Source organism: Eurosta solidaginis, chromosome 1, assembly GCF_040869045.1.
Source record: "Eurosta solidaginis isolate ZX-2024a chromosome 1, ASM4086904v1, whole genome shotgun sequence".
Lineage (NCBI taxonomy): Eukaryota > Metazoa > Arthropoda > Insecta > Diptera > Tephritidae > Eurosta > Eurosta solidaginis.
In genome coordinates, this window is record NC_090319.1 from 305,777,149 (window position 1) to 305,799,710 (window position 22,562).

Consider the following 22,562-nt stretch of genomic DNA (forward strand, 5'->3'; position numbering starts at 1 on the left):
AGACTTGAGCGAGATACGGATAGAAATTTAACATGCAAATGCAACAACAACGTTGTGATCCTGATATTTATCTGGTTCAATTTCTGATCCGTATAGCAGTTCTGTTCGTTTCGTTTTCTGTAGTAGATTTTTTGACAGCTAACCACTTTTGAGTTGGTAGCACTCATGGCTCAACTATATGGTTGGTTCATCTCGACAGCAACAACATACATTTGTTCACATTGCCAAAATCAGAGTGTTGCTGTTAGACGAATGCAATGGAATGAAAACATAAAACTTAGCAGCATTTGTATGTAGTAAGAAAATGTTGTAAATTCGTTGGTTTCATTTTAAGTTTGCCATCTCCTTCTGACAATCCCTACTACAGTGAAATGAAAAAAATAAAATCAGCTGGTGAGATGAGCCAACCATATAGTTGAACCATTGTAGCACTGAACTAAATATGTGTACATTTGTGTATACATAAAAGAATTCGCCATATTTAAAAGCAAAAACACTGAAAGAGTAAACAACTTGAAGATGATGTAAGGAAAATAAATAGTTTGCTTACGTGCGAAACTATTTAAATGTTAATAATTCTATCAGTATCTTAAAATTTTGTGTACGTTTCTTCTTATATTCAACAAAACAGATGTTTTATATTAGTGCTGCCAGTTCTCATAAACTTGATCCAGATCGTTCCAATGAGATTTGAGCCAGAGCCAGAGCTCGATAAACCAATGGAACGGCCCTATTGGAACGATCTGGATCAACTTTATGAGAGCTGACAGCACTAACACAAACATCTGTTTTGTTGAAAATAAGAAGAAGAAACATACACAAAAATTGAAGATACTGATAGAATTATTAACATTTAAATAGTTTCGCACGTAAACAAACTATCTTTTTCCATACATTTTCTTCAAGTTCTTTACTCTTTCCGTGTTTTTTGCGTTTAAATATGGCGAAATCTTTCATGTATACACATATGTACATAAATAAATAAATAAAAATATTTATTTCAGTACTACCACGGCTCAACTATATGGTTGGCTCATCTCATCAGCTGATCTTATTTTTTTTGTTTCACTGGAGTAGGGATTGTCAGAAGGAGATGGCGAACTCAAAATGAAACCAACACATTGACAACATTTTCTTACTACACACAAAAGCTGCTAAGTTTTATGTTTTCATTCCATTCCATTCGTATAACACCAACACGCTGATTTTGACAATCTGAACAATGGTATGTTGTTGCTGTAGAGATGAGCCAACCATATAGTTGAGCCATGAGTGCTACCAACTCAAAAGTGGTTAGCTGTTAGCTGTCAAAAAATCGACTACAGAAAACGAAACGAACAGAACTGCTATAGGGATCAGAAATTGAACCAGATAAATATCATGATCACAACGCTGTTGTTGCATTTGCATGTTAAATTTCTATCCGTATCTAGTTCACGCGTCATTGGGACGTAACTTATGTGTGGCAAGAATCAAGGTGCATTAAACCCGTCCGTTGCTAACGCTTCTATTTAAATCTGGCTGTTTTTTTATGTAAAATTTTAGAATGGCAGGGCTGAGAGCGTTCCGAACAGGAATATCCAGTGCACGGACTTTACCACTTTATTGGTAGATATACCAACTTTTTAGCCCATTTTAATTTTCTACCACTTCTACCACCAAAGCGCAAAAATCTACCAACATTTGCCTTTGTAAGGAAGTTAAGAAACGATTCAATTTCGAAGACGAAAAATGACACCTTTTGGAATATTTTGATGCAAAAAATATTCAATCTAGTCAAATGACAACGATTGTTCCCTTACTTAAAGCTCTTCCATTTCACAAGACTTCCATGGAAATTCTTAACAACGAATGGCGATCATTAATGTTATATGATAAGGAAAAATAGAAAAGATATTTTCCGACGATATTCTTAAAGGATGGACAAAATTGGGAACTGAAAAGAGTCTTCTAGAAGAAAATTTGAGTGAATAAATATGCTCCTTAGCAATAATTACCTCACAGTAGTGCAGCGCAGAAAGGTCGTTATCTATAATGAACGACATAAAAAGCGCCAAGCGTAATGGACTAAAAATTTCAAGCATTTCCAATCAAATATTAATAAAAGAGTATTGTATCGGACAGACTTTCAGCTACCAATTGAATTAATAAGATTTTATAAAAAATGTGAATTTGTAGAAGGTGATTTTGTTCCTTGTATTTAATAACACCCCTATGGCACTAGATTTTTCTTTTGTTTTTTCTGAATTTTTTTTTGTGGAGAATTCGGTTTTTATTTTGAAAAATTTGTGCACAAATTCACAAAAAATAAATTTGTTTATGAAAGAAATGTAGTAGTCATCTACTCGCAAATATTTTCCTGCGCTCTTTTCATCAGTTTTTTATGAATAAATATGAACGAAAGTAAAAAAAGTTTTAAGTAAACGATAACATGCCAAAGTCGGTTATTTTGGGGCATTGGAAAATTGTTGTTGTAATTAGACGGATCAGTAAAGTTTCCTCAGTATTTCAAGCTCAAAATACAGGAAAAAAGCAAGTATCATATAGGCATAAGCTATGTACATGCATATATACAAATTTAAATGATTTTTTTTATTTTGTTTACATGTTTTTTTTTTTAAGTGTTATTTCCGTGAAATGTGCTTTATTTGTTTTCTTTGAAAAAAAAAAATCTACCAACTTCTACCACTATTTTAATTTTTCGTCTACCAACATTCTCTTTTTAAAGGTCCGTGCACTGGCAATAGCCATTTGTGTTAATTTATATAAATAATGAGGTTAGGTTTCCATGTTGGTTATCACATATTCGGCAATTATTCAAGAAATGTATGCAAAGGCTAATTATTTTTTTATTTATTTCCTAAGATAATCTTTTAATTGTAAGTGCCACCATGCGCACACAAAATTTTGGGGTACGCTAAATTTCAAGTCTGAGAAACCCATCTCCATAAACAATATCTCCGGAGTCGAATTACTATTTCACTGTTGTGATTTAAAGATTGTCAGCGGCTTTAGCTTGAATAACATTGATCTTCCATTTAAACTAATAACAATGGTATACTCGATTACCATTTTAAAACCGAGTTAGTGAATAGCTCAACCGTTAGCAAAAAATAGTTAGTTCAAATTTCTAAAAATCTTTAGTTAAAATTTAATTAATTCCACCCAAAAACTCAAAATAAAAACAAGACAAAATCTAGACAAAATTTCTATAATAACCCTCTACAACAAAATTAATTTTTTTGAGGGTATTGGACAAAACTACTTTTTTCAAGTGATCAATCCATAAGCAAAAAAGTTATAATATAGCACATGTCGAAAGGTGAAAATTACAAAAACTTTTTAAAATAATGGTCATATTTGTTCGGTATTTTAGTAGGGCTTATGTTATCACCCTTTTAGGTATATACTAAATTCGGACTATATACTGAATTAAGTCATGCTCATTTTTTAATATGCCTTTTTAAAATACTTACCGTTGACGAAATTGTGTCCATATCGGCAATTGAATTAATAAGATTTTATAAAAAATGTGAATTTGTAGAAGGTGATTTTGTTCCTTGTATTTAATAACACCCCTATGGCACTAGATTTTTCTTTTGTTTTTTCTGAATTTTTTTTTGTGGAGAATTCGGTTTTTATTTTGAAAAATTTGTGCACAAATTCACAAAAAATAAATTTGTTTATGAAAGAAATGTAGTAGTCATCTACTCGCAAATATTTTCCTGCGCTCTTTTCATCAGTTTTTTATGAATAAATATGAACGAAAGTAAAAAAAGTTTTAAGTAAACGATAACATGCCAAAGTCGGTTATTTTGGGGCATTGGAAAATTGTTGTTGTAATTAGACGGATCAGTAAAGTTTCCTCAGTATTTCAAGCTCAAAATACAGGAAAAAAGCAAGTATCATATAGGCATAAGCTATGTACATGCATATATACAAATTTAAATGATTTTTTTTATTTTGTTTACATGTTTTTTTTTTTAAGTGTTATTTCCGTGAAATGTGCTTTATTTGTTTTCTTTGAAAAAAAAAAATCTACCAACTTCTACCACTATTTTAATTTTTCGTCTACCAACATTCTCTTTTTAAAGGTCCGTGCACTGGCAATAGCCATTTGTGTTTATTTATATAAATAATGAGGTTAGGTTTCCATGTTGGTTATCACATATTCGGCAATTATTCAAGAAATGTATGCAAAGGCTAATTATTTTTTTATTTATTTCCTAAGATAATCTTTTAATTGTAAGTGCCACCATGCGCACACAAAATTTTGGGGTACGCTAAATTTCAAGTCTGAGAAACCCATCTCCATAAACAATATCTCCGGAGTCGAATTACTATTTCACTGTTGTGATTTAAAGATTGTCAGCGGCTTTAGCTTGAATAACATTGATCTTCCATTTAAACTAATAACAATGGTATACTCGATTACCATTTTAAAACCGAGTTAGTGAATAGCTCAACCGTTAGCAAAAAATAGTTAGTTCAAATTTCTAAAAATCTTTAGTTAAAATTTAATTAATTCCACCTATTCGGCAATTATTCAAGAAATGTATGCAAAGGCTAATTATTTTTTTATTTATTTCCTAAGATAATCTTTTAATTGTAAGTGCCACCATGCGCACACAAAATTTTGGGGTACGCTAAATTTCAAGTCTGAGAAACCCATCTCCATAAACAATATCTCCGGAGTCGAATTACTATTTCACTGTTGTGATTTAAAGATTGTCAGCGGCTTTAGCTTGAATAACATTGATCTTCCATTTAAACTAATAACAATGGTATACTCGATTACCATTTTAAAACCGAGTTAGTGAATAGCTCAACCGTTAGCAAAAAATAGTTAGTTCAAATTTCTAAAAATCTTTAGTTAAAATTTAATCAATTCCACCCAAAAACTCAAAATAAAAACAAGACAAAATCTAGACAAAATTTCTATACTAACCCTCTACAACAAAATTAATTTTTTTGAGGGTATTGGACAAAACTACTTTTTTCAAGTGATCAATCCATAAGCAAAAAAGTTATAATATAGCACATGTCGAAAGGTGAAAATTACAAAAACTTTTTAAAATAATGGTCATATTTGTTCGGTATTTTAGTAGGGCTTATGTTATCACCCTTTTAGGTATATACTAAATTCGGACTATATACTGAATTAAGTCATGCTCATTTTTTAATATGCCTTTTTAAAATACTTACCGTTGACGAAATTGTGTCCATATCGGTTTCTGGCTTATAATCTGTTTTCTTTTGTTCACTTTGCAAGTATAATTTAACCCAGCTAATTATTGCGTTGATTGAACGCTCAAGTCCCTGATCTAGTGATTTTTCAATTTGCTCCATTAACAAACGTCTTTTAAACATATAATCCGAGTATTTGGGACTATTTCTACAAAAACAGGCATAAGCATAACTTTTGTCTATAAACTTTTACATATGATGAATTTCATATCAAAACCTATAAAAAGTCACATTTTGAACCCGACCCCGTCAGATTTTGATGAAATTTTGCATACAGGTACACTTTACCTATACAAACACAACCTCGTTTTTAGAAATTGCATTTCTGAAAAATTATGGGCGTGGCAAGGTGTCAAAATTGAGAAAAATGCTTGAAAAATGACGGTAATAGGTACTTTTGAGCTGTGATAACTACGGAATGGCTCAACCGATTTCCAAAATCGTGGTACCATTAGAAAGGTATTCAAAATTTCGAACGTATACTGTAAGAATTTTTATTTCGCTAAAAAAACATTTTTTTTAAGTTTTTTAAAAACTAAACTTTAAAAAAATTACAAAGGTCAAGCATAACAAAAACAAAAAATGCTTTCTAACGTAATACAAATTTTCTCAGTGTACGATTTCGTTAGCCGATTCGAATACTTTTCCAATGGTATCAAGATCTTTGAAATCGGTTGAGCCGTTCCGTAGTTATCACAGTTCAAAAGTACCATAATATCAAAAATAAAGAGATGCATTTACTTAAAATTAAAAAAAAAAATTAAAAAAATACGCCATTTTATTTTTTGGATATGTTATATATATTAAATAGACCTTTCTAAAAAAATTATTTTATTTTAAAACGCGTGGCCTTTGAAGTTTTTTTCAAGTTTAAAATTTTATTTTAGAAAAAAAAACTTTTTCCAGTGTATTAAAATTTTTTTACAGTGTATGTTTTCGAAAGCCGATCTGAATACCTTTCCAATGGTAACAAGATCTTTGAAATCGGTTGAGCCATTCCGTAGTTATCACAGCTCAAAAGTACCTATTACCGTCATTTTCACGCATTTTTCACAACTTTGACACCTTGAAACGCCCACAATTTTTCAAAAATGCAATTTCTGAAATAAAAATGCGGTTGTGTTTGTATAGGTAAAGTGTACCTGTATGCAAAATTTGATCAAAATCTGAGGGGGTTGGGTTCAATGCATATCGGTTTTGATATGAAATTCATCATATATTTATATTAAGCTGGGTTGATTTGCATGGACGAAAGTTAACCCATATCGCGTCATCGATTTTTCGATAGGTTTTGGGCTCAGGAAAAAAAGTTCCACTAAGCATACCCAAAAAAATAATTTTCGAGCCTGCAAAATTTGAGTTTTTTGACTTTTTTTTTCTTTGATTTTTAAGGTTTTATACATGATCTACTTAAAAAATTTTCATTTGATTTTAAAATTTTCATGTATACTCTGTCAAACTCAAAATTGTCCGCTAAAACTTTGGCGATAACAGTTTTTTGAAAAAAAAAAAAATATTTTTGGGTTTTGAATGTTTTGGTGAAAAAATTTATTTTTTAAGGGTTTCTTCAGAAACGTGCAAAAGTGTTGCCGATGAAAACGAATTTGTCTCATAGTTCCTATCACACTTAAAATTACGCGATAAAAACGTTGGCATTAACAGTTTAAATAAAAAATTTTTTTTTGGTTTTTGGGACTTGTTCTGGTCGAAATCGATTTTTTTCATTTTCAAGGCTCCAAATCATTTTTTATGTATATGTTTCCGTTAGACCCACCAGTAAGTCCGTCCGTCCGTCCGTCTGTCCGTTTGTTTGAACGCAAAGTAGCCCCTCAATTGTTTAGATATCTTGATGAAATTCGGTAAGCAGGCATATTTTGATGGGAGATTTGACATTTGTCGGAATCGACCGGATCGGACCACTATAGCATATACCTCCCATACAACCGATTGTTCAGTAAGAGGGGTTTCGCCATTTCTTCCCCATTTCTGCCTCATTTTAACAGCTAGCAACATCAAATTTTACCACAAGCTTACGTATTGGGCATAGATGGTTGTCTGAAAAAATCGTCTAAATCGGACTAAAAATCGATTTCGGCAAAAATGATGAAAATCCTCTTACATGAACAGTCGGTTGTATGGGATATCTATATCTATCTATAAATCTTATAAAATAAAGTCGCTAAATGCCATATATGCACATAACTTCACACAGAATGCTCCGATTTTAAAACGGTTTTTTGCATTTGAAAGCTTAGCTATGTGAGATGGTACAGTTAATATAATTTGAAGATATATATTATAGGGGCGTGGCAAATTGCCAAAATGTAGTAAAAAATCATAAAATTTTTGTTTACACAGCTATAACTCATAAACGGATGGATGGATTTAAAAAATTCTACTTTTCAGTAAAACTTTGAAATATTTATTAGATCTGCATCAAAAAAATACTTGATTCCTTTCTTATATCAGCCAAATTGTTTAAACAAAAGTATCATTTTTACCAAAAAATGAGTTTGTGTGGTTGTTCGCTGTGAACTGTGCGCGCTAATTGCTTTTGAGTGAGGCATGGTGCGACACATACATACGCACATATATATATAGCATTCGCTGCGTTATTTAACTTCGGGCGTAGGTTTATAGGTATGTATGGATGTACATCACAATATAGTATAAAACAAAGTCGCCTTTTCTGTCCCTATGCCCCTTTGAATGCTTAAACCTTTAAAAATACGCCACGGATTTTGATGCGCTTTTTTTAATAGATAAAGAGTGATTGAAGAGGAAGTAACGGATGAACATATTTGGCTGAAAATTGGTGGAGGGCTAGCTTAGAACCAGGAGACAGACATAGGCTAATTTTATCCCGTTCTGGATAGGGTCTTGAGATCAAAAGGTGGACCTGGGTAACCCTGGGATATGTTGGTACGGGGTATTTTTCGTACCCGCGTGTAACTAGGGTCTCGAGATATAAGCGAAAACGTGGACGCGGGTACCCCTAGAATGTGTTTATAGAATATGGATAACGAATGAAAGCTGTTGATGAGTGCTTTAGTACAGGGTAGTTTTCATACCTAATGGTGACTAGGGTCTCGAGGTTGAGGCCAAAACGTGGACCCGGGTACCCCTAGAAAGTGTTTATACAATATGGATAACAAATGAAAGCTGTTGATGAGTGCTTTAGTACAGGGTAGTTTTCATACCTATTTGTGAAGGGTCTCGAGATATAGGCCAAAACGTGCATCAGGGTAACACTAGGATCTGTTTTTACATTATGTATATCAAATTGAAGCTGTTGATGTGTGCGTTAGTAGAGAGTAAGTTTTATGCTGCTGGGTGACTAGGGTCTCGAGATATAGGCCAAAACGTGGACCCGGATACACCTAGAATGTGTTTTTACATTATGGGTATCAAATTGAAGCTCTTGCTGTATGCTTTAGTACAGAGTCAGTTTTATACCGCTGGGTGACTAGGGTCTCAAGATATGGGCAAAACCTGGACCCGGATACCCCAAGAATGTGTGTGTAATATGGATATCAAAGGAAAGTTGTTGCCGAGAGCTTTAAAGTAATTTTCATTGTGATATTCGATTTAGTTGCATTAACCTGGCAAAACTGATAAATGTGCATGCGAAGCCGAAATAAAGACATGAATTAATAATACCCACATATTCCTATTCGATTTGCCTGGTAATAAGGGATGAAAAAGAATGGGAAAAACTTTAGAGAAGAGAAAAGGCGGAAGGAAAAGGATACTGATAAAGAGATAGAGTGAGACGAAAATAGAGATAGATGAAGCGAAAAGACGGAGGGAGGAGTGAATAAAAGGACTAAGAAAAACTGAGGAGGGGGAGGGGGGGCAGAGTTAGACGGAAAAAGTTTATTAAAATGTATGGAGATAGACCAAATTTAGGGCAGAACAACGTCTGACGGGTCTGCTAGTATATTATAAATATGTCCGGTCTTTCCAGACAACCATCTATGCCCAATACGTAAACTTGTAGTAAAATTTGATGTTGCTAGCTGTTAAAATGAGGCAGAAATGTGGCAGAAATGGGGAAAACCCTCTTATTGAACAATCGGTTGTATGGGAGGTATATGCGACGGACATGGCTAAATCAACTTAGCTCATCCCCTGATCATTTTGGTATACTTATTGGTGGGTCTAACGGAAACATATACATAAAAAATGATTTGGAGCCTTGAAAATGAAAAAAATCGTTTTCGATTTTTTTTTTAAACTGTTAATGCCAACGTTTTTATCGCATAATTTTAAGTGGGATAGGAATGAGACAAATTCGTTTTCATCGGCAACACCTTTGCACGTTTCTGAAGAAACCCTTAAAAAAATGGCGAAAAAATAATTTTTTCACCAAAACACTCCCCAAACCCAAAAAAATATATATATATTTTTTTTCTCAAAAAACTGTTATCGCCAAAGTTTTTAGCGGACAATTTTGAGTCGGACAGGGTATACATGAAAATTTTAAAATCAAATGAAAATTTTTTAAGTAGGTCATGAAAAAAACCTTAAAAATCAAAAAAAAAAAGTCAAAAAACTCAAATTTTGCAGGCTCGAAAAATATTTTTTTGGGTATGCTTAGTGGAACTTTTTTTCCTGAGCCCAAAACCTATCCAAAATCGATGGCGCGATATAGGTTAATAAATCGACCCAGCTTAATGTATATATATTTAAATTGAATAAACTTACATTACACACGGGATTACAGCGCTGTTTGAGAGTTTATCCAATAAATGCACAATAATGTTTGTTTTTTGTACAACATCAAAGAAATACAACTGCGGATATGTTTTCCCTTCGGCTATGGGTATTGCTTGCAAACCTAATTCAAGTGCATATACAACATGTTCATGCATTAGAAAGCGTAATAATATATCATTCAATTGTATGACGTTAGTTGGGAGTTCGATGGCACTGGAAAGTAACCGACAGCGTTTAAGTGCCGCTTTTGCTTCTTGTAACATATTTATAGCTAATTCTTCGCATAAAAATGTTTCACCGCCATAATCTTCGATTTGGGCGATATTAATGTTGGCACGGGTACCAATCAATGCCTGCATATCACGTCGCAGTTCTTGAAAGCGTTCCGTTGGCTTCTTTTGATGTTTTTTACTGGCGTAATAGCGTTCCAGTTCTGTTGAACATTTTGCTGTTAAACATCTTGATTCAACTTCTACATAGTTTGCTAAATGTTTTGTAAAAATTTGTTGTGTCAACTTTTGCAGCAGATCATCATCGATGGTGGACATATATATTTGGAGTTCTGATGACAACTTTATGGTTCTTGGAATGAAAAACAAATTTTTATATAAGTTAATAAAATATATACATGTGTAAGTAAATATTGAGGATGCAGATAATAAAATGCACTCAATTTGATATTGAACCAAACCCACTAACTTTAAGATATTTTAACGAATCTTGGGAAATCCTTGTGATTCTACACCTTCTCCAAACGTTCGAATCACTAAATTGTCGAGTAAATAACTCCAATATTCAGTAATACAAAATGGTCTTTATTAGACTACTTTGAGAATACTTCACAATAACACATACTTCGCAACTAATTGCGTGTTTAAATCAAACTGAAACTGACTACTCAGCTTGCGCTGATTTTATACTTTCCGTTGCCTCATTCGTACATTTCTACTAAAGTCTAGGCGTTTCGCCTTCTAGAACTGGGATATAAATAAAAATAAATGTAAGGCGCGATAACCTCCGAAGAGATCTAAGGCGAGCTTCTATTCCAATTTGCATCGTGTTCCTCTTGATTTTCCCTACAAATTGGCCGGACGGGACCTACATGTTTTATGCCGACTCCAAACGACATCCGCAAGGCAGATGAGTTTTCACTGAGAGCTTTTCATGGCAGAAATACACTCGGAGCGCTTGCCAGACACTGCCGAGGGGCGACCCCACTTAGAAAAATTGTCTTCTAATTGAAAAACCTTATTTCTAAAATTTTGATGTTGCTTTGCCCGGGGTGTGAACCCAGGGCACACGGTGTGGTAAGTGGAGCACGCTACCATCACACCACAGTGGCCGCCTAGAACTGGGATACACGCTTGATAATTGAGCTACATATATGCGTGTGTATGTGTCCGTAACAACTTCGGCTGATGACTACGTGTGTGAGTTATCTCTTCGCTGCCTTTTATATATGTGTGTAAATAAATGATGATTGATGTGTTCATGTATATACGAGTGGATGCTTCATGTTTTTATATCGTTGCGTGATTATTTATTTAGTATCAGCGTAGTTATGCTAATATTCGTCACAATATTATTTGTCATTCGAAGTTCGAATAGTGTGGGGTGAAAGGTTGCAATTTATTGCAAAGCCAACTCCCCAAAAGCTTTGGAAATGTTGCGGATATGGGAATGTGTTGAATATGTGCAGCTCTTTGACGGATATGATTGCGGCACGCTCCGGTACTAATCCGACAATGTCCCGCTAACTACTCTTTTGTCGCAAATATTTTCGTTACGTAAATGATTGATAAGGGTTTGAAAATATATTGGACTTTTTGACTATTTCGGAATCAACTCCATAGACAAATACAATGCCATGCTAGAGTCCTCTCACCCTATCAATTCTCTTACAGCTCATTCCGATATAGTACAGTGTGAGATCGTGGATGTTAGTAACAACAAGAAGACGTTATTCGATAACACTATATCACAGAATCCGTTTTTATCTGGATCTGGAACCAGAGCAATTCATTTGTAGAAATTGATTCATTTGATTGAATTTCCCCCTTTTTCGAAGTTAACCTAGATAGATTGGATCGAAATTGTAGTCATCCTAATATATTTTTTCATTTATTATGCTTAAAGAAAAAAACTAAAATAAATGAGTGTTCAGCCTTTTTTTCTTATTTGAGATGTTTAAAATGTTGCTTCTTTTTACGCTCATTTAACAGGTATTTGGAGTCAAAAATTAGATCTTAGAAAAAAAATAAAAGCGACAAATTACACAGCTACACAAAAAGAAAATGTTGGATCTGGCAGTGCGATAAATTTATTCCCATGCATTTGGTGGTTCGACCCTAACCTCAAATAACTGAAAAAATAACTGGCGATTGAGCCTTTTTGAGGTTAAGGCCGAACTGGGACTCGTTAGACCATGACAGGGGATTGAGATTCAGCGCATAAAAATGCTTAGGAATACATGTGCATTACCAGATCCTCCAAATTGACTGTGAAATTTATCGCGTTTATATCTTCGAAGATCATGCCAGTGACCCCTCATATCACCCCTTACCGTAACTTGAAAAAAAAAAAAAATAAATACAAATGAAATGAGAAAAAGTAGCAGATGCCTTCATATCTGCTTTTTCCTTGAATTTTTCTAATACTTTAACTAAAAAAATTGATTAGGATGGGTTAAATTTCGAACTTCGAAAATCAATATATGTGACCTGTAATCATGAAAGGACCCTTTGTGCGCAAACAAGTTTTCGAGAAAAACACATTTAAAGTTTTTGGTTAGTTTGACTCTGTGTAGCGGCTGGCCGAAAAGCTACAAGCTTGAAACTTGGAATATAGGTCAGAACCCAATGACAATGCAATAATAAGAAAAAAACTCCGATAGGTGGCGCATGGATCTAAATATTTCAAAAGATCGCATTTGTGGCCCGATTTGGTTTTAAATGCGATTTGTGAAAAAAATAAGAAAGATAGAAAACTGCATTTCGTTCCATTGGAAAGTGCGTTAAATTTCCTATAAGAATCACTCGAAGCCCCTTGAAAGGGTTGCGCTACACAATCATCAGTTGATATTTTAGTCGCATCTTACGACAGGCATACCCACCGCGGGTATAATCTAACTAGGGCTGTGAACTGCATCCGGATTTTTCAACTATCCGGATAAACTGGATATTCGAATAACCGGATAGCTAGGCAAAAAATCCGGTGTTCGGATATCCGGATAGGTACACGGAAAATCCGGATATCCGTATGTCCGGATACTGGAATATAATAGTTTAATATCTGCATATCAGAATTGAACGAAGCAAACATCGAAGAATTATTCACAAAATATGTATGTTTGTAGATTATTAAATTAAAGTCAAAAATTAAAAAGCTACAATTTTACAAACATCAACAATTTTACAAAGCGTCAATTTAAACTAATAATGAGTGCTAAAACGGTCATCAAAATTTGGGATCAGTTCCAAAATAGTGCCATTTGTTGATATTGTGAAAAAGCGCTACGAAACAAAGGATCGACATCAAGTCTACGGAGCTACTATCGATTTTTCAATCTTCCAGAGAATGGTATGAACGCAGCTTTTCTCTCTGAATCTTCGCCAGAATATAAGCCGAGTAGCAGTTCATCACAAAGTAATTGTGATCACAATTCGGAATGTTCAGAACCCCCAATGAAGGAAGTTCCAACATCACGCGTAGCTCAAGCTGTTCGCAACAATTATATGTCCAAAGAACGTCAAGAGATAATAACACAAGCCTTGGCTAATATGATTGCTGTTGACTTATTGCCCTTTTCATTGGTGGAATGGGATGGATTCAAGAAGTTTGTTAATGTCCTGTTGTTGTTGTTGTAGCGATAAGGTTGCTCCCCGAAGGCTTTGGGGAGTGCTATCGATGTAATGGATACAGATCCGGTACGCTCCGGTACCACAGCACCATTAAGATGCTAGCCCGACCATCTCGGGAACGATTTATGTGGCCACATTAAACCTTCAGGCCAACCCCTCCCTCCCCACCCCCAAGTTCCATGAGGAGCTTGGGGTCGCCAGAGCCTCGTCTGTTAGTGAAACAGGATTCGCCGCGGATAGGTGAGGTTGTGACAATTGGGTTTGGAGAAGCTGGCAACCTGAAGGGTTGCGCTACACAGCCCCTTGAATCTGGTATTTTAGTCGCCTCTTAAGACAGGCATACCTACCGCGGGATATTCTGACCCCCTAACCCGCTGGGGTTTGTTAATGTCCTCGAACCAGAGTATGTAATTCCTTGTCGCAAAACAATTTCCGGTAGAATTCAATCCATGCATAACGGTGAAATAGAGAAGTTAAGAAAAATGTCAGTTCAGCATCTGATATAGCTTTGAACACTGATTGCTGGACATCAAGAGCCACCCGATCCTATATGGGACTTACAGCGCATTATTTAGATTCTAATTGGACTCCTCGCTCTTTCAATTTGCTCACCGAAGAATTTAGAAGACTCGCTTCGAGATGACATGGAAGAATGGGATATCAAAGAAAAAGTCACAACTATTGTACACGACAACGCGAAAAATATAACAAATGCTGTTCGTTTGAGCCCTGGCATAACCAGTCATCCATGCAGTGCACATATACTTCAATTGAGTATTAATTTAGGAATGAAACTCCCGGAATGTTGTGGAGTCCTCCAAAAGGTATCAAAACTGGTGATGAGTTTCAATCATTCGAATAAACGTACATATGCTCTCGAGAAACATTTAATACAAACTGAAAAGACAGTTAAAAAACTAATCCAAAGTTGTTCAACTAGATGGAATTCAGTTCTTTTTATTTTGGAAAGAGTTAAAGAGCTTAGATCTTGTTGCAGTAATTGCTGATCGTTCAATTTTCAACAACAAGGCCGCTCAAAATATCGCAATTTCGGACAGTGATGTTGTTGATGTTCTAATAGATTTACTCACCTTTTTCGAAATTGCGACAAATGTGCTTAGCAGTGGCAGCGAGATTACATTTTCTAAAGTGAAACCCATCATTCATAAAATTATTAATAAGCATCTGAAATTTAAAAACATTGATACGAGGATGGCAAAACATTCAAAGAAAAAGTAGCTGCAGACTATAGAAGACGTTTTTCTTTTGAAGACATTGAAGATCCATCTCTGGAAAATATCATTATTGCACATATGGCGAGTTGGCTTTGATCCGAGGATCAAACAGTTGAAGCACGTTAAGACCGATGCTTTTCGTAACGAAATAAAAAATCATGTGGGAAAAAATGGCATGACCTCATGGCCATGGATATATTCCTAAAGGGACGAAGACGAGTTTCAGGGCTACTTATTCGAAGAACAAATAAACCATAACCTCAGTGGCAGCAATTGGTGGCAAGACCACCAGAACCAGAAGAAAATAATTTAACATCATATTACATATTTCTCAATACGATCATTTTTTGTATTCACTGGTAATTGATTTAAATGCCCCACGAATATATTGTTATAAAAAAAAAAAACATATATTCGACATCAATTTGTTGCTTTCACTGGATTTCCAAAAATATGGTTACTAATCGGATCTTCCTAAACCTGGATATCCAGATAGTTTCACAAACGAATATTAACCGGATATCCATGCCGTCCGGATTTTATCCGTGTCAACGGATATCCGTATGGATATTCGAATATGCGGATAGTCCCAGCCCTAATTCTTACCCCCTAACTCGCTGGCGGTAGTTTGAGAAATGCTGTCCTTTGGTAGTTCAAAACGGTTAAGTGCTAAAATATTATTAAAAGTATGCATAAAAGCTTACCGAGAATATAGTTCATAGAGCGTGCGTAAATACTTTTCCTCATCTTTTTTATCATCCAATTTAGTTAACGCATATTGATGCAGTTTCAATTGATAAATATTGAGTATAAATTTGGACATAACTTGAACTGGATTGGCGAATACTTTTTTAATAATTTCATAATGATGTTTGCACATTGGCGCTATACCAATAAAAATATCCTTCCCGCCATAGGGTGTCTAGTGTAGAGAAACAATAAAAGGAAAATTTTGAAAATATGCATGCAAAAAATATATTTAAAACTTTTAAATATGTAAATATCACCAAACCTAGATCTAAAATACATTGTTAATAAAACGCAAGAGCAAAACCAACTGATTCTTTTACATGCGCTAAAAGAATTTTTAGCTTGAAATGATTTAACTGGTCCGTAAATATTGATTTTAGAAAAAAGATTAATAAATAAATACAAGGAGCGATATACCTCCGAAGAGATTAAAGCAGAGCTTCTTCAATTTTCGCTGTGCTGTTGTTGTTGTTGTTGTAGCAGTACTTCGCCGATCACAAATTGCCATCAATATCCTCTAACGGAAGTCCAAGGAAACTTGCTGTTTTAACAGGGGTGGACCATAATGAAACGGGTGTTAGAGGGGCTGGTTCCACATTACAATTAAAGAGATGGCTGGTGTTATGTGGGGACACATTGCAAACGAGGCATACATTTTGTATGTCGGGGTTGATTCTGGATAGGTAAAAGTTTAGCCTGTTACAGTATCCAGAACGAAGTTGAGCCAGAGTGACTCGCGTTTCCCTGGGGAGTATGCGTTCCTCTTCCGCAAGTATTGGGTACTGTTCTTTGAGTACTGGATTCACCGGGCAATTCCTGGCATAAAGGTCCGACGCCTGTTGTTGTTGTTGTTGTTGTTGTAGCGATTAGGTTACTCCCCGAAGGATTTGGGGAGTGTTATCGATGTGATGGTCCTTTGTCGGATACATATCCGATACGCTCCGGTAACACAGCACCATTAAGGTGCTGGCCCGACCATCTCGGGAACGATTTATATGGCCACATTGAACCTTCAGGCCATCCCTCCCTCCCCACCCGCAAGTTCCATGAGGAGCTTGGGGTCGCCAGAGCCTCGTCTGTTAGTGAAACGGGATTCGCCGCTCGAAGGTGAGGTTGACAATTGGGTTGGAGAAGCTATATATTGCGCTACACAACCCCTTGAATCCCAGGTCCGACGCCTGTTGGTGGAGTTCACTGAGGACCTGCTTGTGTTTTTTTGCTTTATATGGCTGAGTTCTCAGGTGCCGTATTTCCGCCTAATGCTTACGGAGATGACTCCTAAAGCTCCTGGGCGGTGTTGGCTCATCAATCGGATGTCTGTTGGGATACCCAGGTTTCTGGGTATTCAACAGGAACTCTTTGGTTAGCATTTCATTTCTCTCCCAAATGGGGAATATTCTCACCTCATTATGTAGATGGTGTTCTGGGGACATAAGAAGACAACTTTTTGGGATGTAAGACAGTCGGTAACGTAGTGCCATTGACGTGGTTGTTCAAAATGGTGGACACTTGGGACGTTCTTGTTGTAAATAAGGTCGCCGATGATTTAGTCGGCGATGTCAGGTTTCGCGAGGTAAAAAAACTGGAGAGATCAGGGAGGTAGCCGTTTATTTTATTGCCAAGCTCAAATATTGATTTGAGAAAAAAGATTAATAAATTGATACAAGGAGCGATATACCTCCGAAGAGATTAGGAGCGAGCTTCTCCTCAAATTTGCGTCGTGCTCCTTTTCATTTTTCTTACAAATTGGCGAGACGGGACCTACATGTTTTACGCCGACTATGAACGGCATCTGCAAGACAAATGAGTTTTCACTGAGAAGGTTTTCAAGGCAGAAATGCACTCGGAGTGTTCGCCAAATCACTGCCGAGTGCCGAACACGCCTTGTTTCTAAATTTTTGATGTTGTTTTGCTCAGGACTCGAACACAGCATCTTCGGTGTGGTAGGCGGAGCAGACTACCACCACACCACGGAGGCCGTCATAATTTTAGAAACTTAGTGTAATTAACTGAATTTTCGATTTAGAACTGGGTATGCGATATTTGTCTTAATAACCAACCATTTGACTTTGTTCTATATAAGCATCGACACATTGGCCATAGCCTTTGAATTGAGATAATATCTGTGCTAGTTTTTTCATTTTCTCAATATCTTCACACTTTTGCGCTGTAGCAAATTCTTCAATTAAATGGCGCTCAATATCATCGTACGTTTTTTCAATTTTTCGTTTTGATTCAGCAAATTTTTCCATTGGTAAATCTTGTGATATTGTATAAAGTTTTTGTATAACATCAGCTGCCTCATAAAGATGCTTTGGATCCGTGAAAGTATCGTTGAGTATTGGACCAGATACCAAGAATTCGGACATATGATTTAATAGTTTTTGCGCTTCCACTGTACGACTACGTGGCGTATTCACATTTTCTAATTGTTCTCCTAAATGGATAATTTTTCCCGCAACAGAATTAATTTTTTCATCTAATTGACCAAACCAATCGATGGCCACTTGATGCCGTTCCTGCAATTTGCATATTTGTTTTGAATGTTGTGCTTGTTCTTGGCGCAGAGATTCTTCGAGTCGTTCACATTTTGCTTGTTGTTTTTCTTGTACTATCTTCATATCCTTTATGGTTTGTATAAAAGTATCGTGCAGTGCTACAGGATTAAAATCATCAGCATTTGCACCAGTAATTCCAACTTCGTTGTTGATTCGCCAAGTTAATCGCTCAATAAACTCGGACACCTCAAATGGTTCCTGGTGACACACGGGAAAGATGTTTGGTCAAATCGGCATTCTATACATTCAAACAATTTCGTTTACCTGTTCAAACTCATCCATATATTGAGACAACATAATTGTTGCTGCTATTACTTAGGAAAGGATTTACATATGCTAAACAATCAATTGCTCTTGTTTTAGTTTTACGCCTTTTGTTAAAAAGTTAACTCAGCCAAATCAACTTTGGTTTGATTCACAATGATCAATAATTTACAATCAGCTGATTAGGGTTGCCCCTAGTCTCAAAGCTGATTAATTACACTATACGACAAAATTAAAATTTTTCACGTATTGGACCCATATATGTAATACTCCTATATTGCTACAAACATCAGAGTGCCGATATATTGCTGTTTAAGCGTTTTTGTTTTTGTATTCAATAACCGAATGTACCTAAATTTAAATTTTTTCTTGTCACACTTATGCTGCTACAATCACAAAAATTTAACAGGCTGTCTTGTTTTGATTTCGAACAGACCTGTTGAATAATGATTACTAATGATAATGATTAGCCGTTAAATTGATTATTTTCTTTAAACGCCATTTAATGACTACTTGCCAATATTTTCTATTTTTAATGATTACTTTTCAATTGGTTGAAAAAAATAATCAAAAAAATCATGATTTTTTACAATTATTAAAAAAAAAAAATTAAATTTTTATTTTTATTTTTCCGCTTTGTTAAAAGAAAAGTTCTCGTTTTTTGCATGCACGGGATAATTTCTACATAAAAGTACATTTAAGGACGCAATAGTAAATCGCAAGCGCTTATCGAGGCGAATATATACATGCAACATTGAGGGCGAATGGTATCTGAGCGTTGATTTAAACATATTCTCAGGTAAGTATGTATATACACATGTGCATAATTTGGTACACTCATAATATAAAATAACGAGCCTGAGTCCCTTATCAAATATCAACAGAAATCAGCTGTTGCGCTGCCATCTAGCGTACAATAGCAACTGCCGGTAATGCAGTACAAATATTCACAATAGTGCCATACTACAAATAGATTTTTTGTGTTCTCAGAATCGTTTATTTTTAACAAATTATTTTAATAAAATATAACTAAACAAAAGCACTACGACCAAAATTGCCCAAAGCTCGCTAATAGCCCGAATCTCCACCTTTACAACCAAAACTTTATTTATAGATTTGGAGCCCAAATAAGAGCGAAAAAGGGACCGGACATAAAAACAGCAATTAGAAATAATATATATGATAACGATCCTCTATGGTTTCATCCTTAAGTCAAGCCAATTTTGTTTTGTATCCAAAATTAATATATCCGCTATTTTGGATTAAGTTATGGCACTGATTGTTTTTTAATCAAAGTTTATCATATTGTTCGCTTTATTTTCGTAAAATTGGTTTCATATCATCGCCACTAGTGAGTGTTCTTCGTCCCATTTAGATAGCTTTATCATAAACAAGAATTTTTTATACTCAGCGTGCTTTGCACACAGAGTATATTAACTTTGATTGGATAACGGTTGGTTGTACAGGTATAAAGGAATCGAGATAGATATAGACTTCCATATATCATATCCGTCCGTTAACACGATAACTTAAGTAAATATTGAGATATCTTCACCAAATTTGGTACACGAGCTTATCTCGACCCAAAATAGATTGGTATTGAAAATGAGCGAAATCGGATGATAACCACGTCCACTTTTTATATATATAACATTTTTGAAAACACACAAAACCTGATAATTTAGTAAATAAATACACCTAGAATGTTGAAATTTGACATGTGGACTGATATTGATACTCTTGATAAAAATTTGGAAACATTTTTTAAAATAGGCGTGGCACCGCCCACTTGTGATAAAATTAATTTTACAAATATTATTAATCATAAATAAAAAATCGTTAACATATCGTAACAAAATTCGGCAGAGAAGTTGCCTTTACTATAAGAAATGCTTTGAAGAAAACTTTACGAAATCGGTTAAGGACCACGCCCAATTTTATATTGTAACGAATTTACTGTAATTCCGCTTATTCCAATTCTTCTGCTAACGTTCGAATCACAGCTTGCTTAAATCAAACTGATTGTCGTGCCTCAACTGTGTGCTTTTATACTGTTTGGTTTTCATATTTCTAGGCGGTTCTATTTCTAGAATTTACTAGATAGTTACCAGTTATAAAATTACCAGCTATAACTATGTTTATAACTTCTCATATGCGCGTGTATATGTGAGTGATACTCGCACAATTATAGCTTCTGTTGTTGTTGTTGTTGTAGCAATGCTCGCCCCACCTAATAGCCTCGACCGATCACAAATTGTCATCAATATCCTCTAACGGGAGTCCAAGGAAACTTGCCGTTTCAACAGGGGTGGACCATAAGGAAAGGGGTGTTAGAGGCGTTGGTTCCACATTACAATTAAAGAGATGGTTGGTGTCATGTGGGGACACATTGCAAGCAGGGCATACATTTTGTATGTCGGGGTTGATTCTGGATAGGTAAGAGTTTAACCTGTTACAGTATCCAGAACGAAGTTGAGCAAGAGTGACACGCGTTTCCCTGGGGAGTATGCGTTCCTCTTCTACGAGTTCTGGATATTTTTCTTCAAGTACTGGATTCACCGGGCAATTCCCGACATAAAGGTCCGACGCCTGTCTATGGAGTTCACCAAGGACCTGCTTGTGTTTTTCCGCTTCATACGGCTGGGTTCTCAGGTGCCGTATTTCCTCAAAATGCTTACGGAGATGACTCCTTAGGCCTCTAGGCGGTGCTGGCTCGTCAATCAGATGTCTGTTGGGATGCCCAGGTTTCTGGGTATTCAACAGAAACTGTTTGGTCAGCATCTCATTTCTCTCCCTGATGGGGAGTATTCTCGCCTCATTATGCAGATGGTGTTCTGGGGACATAAGAAGACAGCCCGTGGCGATTCTGAGAGCAGTATTTTGCAGGCCTGTAGTTTCTTCCAGTGGGTGGTTTTTAGGCTTGGCGACCATATGGGTGACGCGTAGCACGTAATCGGCTGGCTAATTGCTTTGTATGTGGTCAAGAGCGTTTCTTTATCTTTTCCCCAGGTACTGCCAGCAAGGGATTTGAGGATTTTATTACGGCTCTGAATTCTTGGAACAATTGCGGTTGCGTGCGCACCAAAATGTAGATCCTGATCAAACGTCACACCCAAGATTTTGGGGTGTAGGACAGTCGGTAGCGTAGTGCCATCGACGTGGATGTTCAATATGGTCGACATTTGGGGCGTCCATGTTGTAAATAAGGTCGCGGAAGATTTAGTCGGTGACAATGACAGGTTTCGCGAGGCGAAAAAACTGGAGAGATCAGGGAGATAGCCGTTTATTTTATTGCATAGCTCATCGATCTTTGGGCCTGGGCCTGTGGCCATTATTGTGCAGTCATCGGCGTAGGAAACGATTGTGACTCCTTCCGGTGGTGAAGGTAGCTTAGATATGTAGAAATTAAACAAAAGGGGGGATAGGACACCACCCTGTGGCACCCCTTGTTTAATTCTCCTTTGTTTTGATGTTTCGTTTCTGATTTGCACCGATGCCTGCCGACCACCCAGATAATTTGCGGTCCACCTTTTAAGACATGGGGGAAGGGTAGACCCTTCCAGGTCTTCCAGTAACGAGCCATGGTTGATCGTATCAAAAGCTTTTGATAGGTCTAACGCTACGAGTACTGTTCTATGGTGGGGATATTGATTCAAACCGCAATTTACCTGGGTGCTAATGACATTTAGCGCGGAGGTAGTGCTATGGAGTTTTCTGAAGCCATGCTGATGAGGGGCTAGCTGCAAATGTGCTTGGAAATGAGGGAGCAAAATGGCTTCAAGCGTCTTTGCCACTGGCGATAGGAGAGATATCGGACGATATGACTCACCTACGTTAGCTGGTTTCCCAGGCTTTAGTAGCGGGACCACCTTGGCCATTTTCCATTTCTCGGGTATGACAAAGGTGGAAAGAGACAGGTTGAAGACATG

At 36.1% G+C, this 22,562-nt stretch overlaps 1 protein-coding gene across 2 annotated transcripts in view; it reads right to left on the bottom strand.

Moving 5' to 3' along the window:
- Positions 1-18,772, bottom strand: part of Sec10 (Exocyst complex component Sec10) — a 35,130-nt gene extending 16,358 nt beyond the window's left edge. For both annotated transcript variants that reach the window (XM_067761372.1, XM_067761371.1), the window contains exons 1-5: positions 18,634-18,772; positions 17,872-18,567; positions 15,766-15,983; positions 9,955-10,548; positions 5,206-5,395 (exon numbers count right to left, since the gene is read on the bottom strand). In XM_067761372.1, coding sequence (XP_067617473.1) covers positions 5,206-5,395; positions 9,955-10,548; positions 15,766-15,983; positions 17,872-18,567; positions 18,634-18,666 — 1,731 coding nt within the window. In that variant the 5' untranslated portion in view covers positions 18,667-18,772. The remainder of the gene's footprint in view (positions 1-5,205; positions 5,396-9,954; positions 10,549-15,765; positions 15,984-17,871; positions 18,568-18,633) is intronic.
- Between the last annotated feature and the right edge of the window lie 3,790 nt (positions 18,773-22,562).